Source organism: Limulus polyphemus, unplaced genomic scaffold (genome assembly GCF_000517525.1).
Source record: "Limulus polyphemus unplaced genomic scaffold, Limulus_polyphemus-2.1.2 Scaffold1505, whole genome shotgun sequence".
NCBI lineage: Eukaryota > Metazoa > Arthropoda > Merostomata > Xiphosura > Limulidae > Limulus > Limulus polyphemus.
In genome coordinates, this window is record NW_013667115.1 from 122,110 (window position 1) to 125,569 (window position 3,460).

A 3,460-nucleotide genomic window follows, 5' to 3' on the forward strand; every position below is an offset into this window, starting at 1 on the left:
TATATATATATATAAAACTAATGATGTGCTACTTTGGGCATATAATTACACTTGAGGGTAGGTTGGTAGAGATCCTGATGAGTAATAAAATTGAAATGGGTATTTGCATGCTTCTCACTTGGTCTTGCTGGTGTGGAAAAATATAACTAATAAAAAGGAAACAAATACAATAAAAAACTTAAATTTTAAAAAGACAAGTATGGATCAATATATACATAACCTAGCTTGCTATAGTTATGAAGAAAGTTTTAATGCTACAAAATATATTGAAAAGAAAGTCAAAACTACAAAAACTAAATTACTTGAAATTTACAAAATGTTATCACTGCTTTGGCTCAGACTAACATAATTACAGTATTGGTACTGCTGTTGCACAAAAATATAGCCAATAATTTCCAAATACAATATGAAATTTAAACATTTTTTATTCTACTTGATAATTATTGTCCCAAAGCTACTCTATCTTATAAATTATTATTCATTCTGCAGTTTTATAACTTTTTTCTTTAATATCTCACTTTTTTATAGTAAGTGAAAATCACACAAACTACAGTGTTGGATTTTGATATTGTTGTACACTATACACTGATCTGTGATGCACCAATCAACAGACCAATACGAAAACTATGAAGGAATAACTTAAATGAGAATATGCCCTATTAATCTAGTTTTTTTATGAAGTATGTATTTGGCTGTATACTGTAGTGTCAAAACTGTGTTACTATCTTAAATCTTTAGTACTCGTCTCTTGGATTTATAATTTTGGACAACACCACTCACCTTAGTCAAAATAAAAGTAATATATTTAGAAAGCATAGCAAATAGATTGATGCAATACACACTCAAATGCTTATTAAATAAAAAAGTAATAAATTTTTGTAATGGACCAATTTTCTTTGTTTTTCAGTGAAAGTAAAATGTTGATTCATGTAGCACATAGATAAAACATTATAAATATAAAATCTTAAAAACACAAAAAAATATTTAGAAAGCTATAAGAAAGAAAACATTTGGTAAATTTTTCTTCTAAATTTTCTTAATATCCATTGAAGATATTTCGTGTTAAAGTGATGAGTTGGTTTTCTCTTTCTCACTTATAGTTTGAAAAATTGCTTTTTTTTCATAGGTGTATTTATTCAGTGGGTTGCATATGATATATAAGAACCAGATATAAGTATTGTAAAAATTTAAATTTTGAGTCTTTCTTTTAAGATGTGCTACACACAAAATTTTAAACATTATACTTGTAAAAGCAGTTACTATGCTTATAAAAACAGTCTTATGAAGGAATATATTATACTTGTAAAGACAGTCTTATGAATAAAATACATTACACTTGTAAAGGCAGCTTTATGAATAAAACACATTAGGCATATAATGGTAGTCTTATGAATGAAACAAATTATGCTTACAAAGGGAATTTTATGATTGAAAAGGGTTGGTAGTGTTAGAGCCAGGGAAACTATAATTCATCAGTATAGCAGAAATTCTGCACTATGTGTACATTTCAGTAAATTTTTATATACATATTTTTTCTAATGTAATTCCTTTCATTAACGGTTGAGAGAAGTAAGGTAATTACATAAATTGTGTTATCTTTATATAACTTAAAATAGTTATTTGAAGTACCTTCAGAACTTCTAAAATACTTTAAGAATGACAATGAGTTAAAATATACATTCTGTATTCAAAAAAGGTATGCAAACTAGATGGTAGTAAACTAAAGTCTGTTGTAACCTGTACATAATTTTGTTTTGTCAGGTTCCCATCGTTCGACTGTCAAAGGACAGGTCCAACTGCCAACAGAAGGGACTCGTACCTGTACTACTAGTAGAGGTATACATAGATACAAGTGGTGAACTTTACCTTAAGGTTTGGTTAAGTCACATCTAGTCCAAGACTCAAGGAAATATTTACTTTTTTTAGTTGATATGTAATATTATGAGTTTTGTCAGCTACTACATATTCACGTGAAGCTATTTCAACTTTTCTGAATGTAAGATTTCATTAGAACAGTGTAACAGAATTGAAAGGCCTGTCCATGACCCCATGTAACTCTCAGCTTGTTTTTGAGACCATATAATAAGCATGGTAGAATTGTCATTAGGCATTTAAGTAAGTTTTTTTAATAGATGGGAACATTCTCATTTCTTTAGCTTTCTTCATTTTGTTATTGTAATATTAAAATGGTTCAAAGTGTTGGTTATTAGTTTAGCTAATAAAGAAACACAGACATTTCTTTTATAAAATACACCATTTTTTTATTAGAAAATGTCTAATGAATTATTTTCTCAGGCAGGTAGAAAACATGCTAATAAAAATGTGTGTGTTTTGCTTTCCAGTGTGATAATATACAACATTTTAACTTACTGTGAATTCTGAAGAATGTTAATTTTCTGTAACAGGTTTTCTTTGAAACTAGTTTTTGCATGAATAGAAGTTATTATGTTGGAAAAGACAGACAGACATATTTTATTCTACATTTGGTTGTATGCTTAACTTAGCAGAAATGTAGTGTTTCTGATTTTAGCAAAAAAAAAAAAATAATGCAAATATGTATTGGGTTTAAAGAAAAAATAAATAAAATATTAAACTAATATTGATTTGTGCCAAAGAAAACATATATACTAGCCCCCTTTTTATTAAAAATTCTAATGGTAAGATTTTTAAAGAAGAAAAACTCGGATATAGACAAAGTTTAATGTTAGATAGTATTAAGGAAATTAGCATTATTTTAAACTGTCATTGCACAGGTGGATGGTAGTGTTAATTAACTATTTCTTTTAGTATGCAAACTAACACTAAATAAATGGTAGTATTAATTAGATATTTCTGTTACTGCATTACCTGCCACTAAATAGCTGGTAATATTAAGAAAATTTTAAGGTTTTTAATGAATATGAGGTACTGTTAACACTAACTAGTTACAATTTAAAATAGCAACTAAGGAGAGATGTTTAGCTTGTAATAAAAACAATCAGGAGATTTACATTAGAGATTAACAGCCATTAGAAGTTTCCCTCAATGTGAGTAGTGCTCAACAATGATCATCAATCTTTTCTCTAACAAACGAAACCTACTTCTTCATTTAACATAAATATATTCTACTTGAGTGTATAAGAGCAGTTTTAATCTATTATTTTTATTATGTCAGTGTTTGAAACACTGTACAACATTAACCACTTACTAGAAACAAATTGTAGGACAGTCATGTAAAAACTGACTGGCTTGTTTTGTACTAGCTAAAGGATTACTTTTGATTGGCCATATCTGTACCTCTGCACCAGAAGTGTACTCATGTTTGCAGGTGAATTATGAAGAGCTGAACAAATTAGGTATAAAGTGTATATGTGTTTAATTTTTTAAACAGATTTATGTATTAAAAATGTAGTAAAGGTTGAAAAGATACCTCTGTAGTGTAAATTTGTTACTTTTAGAAAAATTAATTAGACTTTTCTCT

At 27.9% G+C, this 3,460-nt stretch overlaps 1 protein-coding gene across 2 annotated transcripts in view; it reads left to right on the plus strand.

Annotated features, from left to right (window-relative positions):
• LOC106463862 (AP2-associated protein kinase 1-like) overlaps positions 1-3,460 on the plus strand; it is a 66,261-nt gene that overhangs the window by 43,754 nt on the left and 19,047 nt on the right. For both annotated transcript variants that reach the window (XM_013923942.2, XM_022391480.1), the window contains exon 15: positions 1,762-1,836. In XM_013923942.2, coding sequence (XP_013779396.1) covers positions 1,762-1,836 — 75 coding nt within the window. The remainder of the gene's footprint in view (positions 1-1,761; positions 1,837-3,460) is intronic.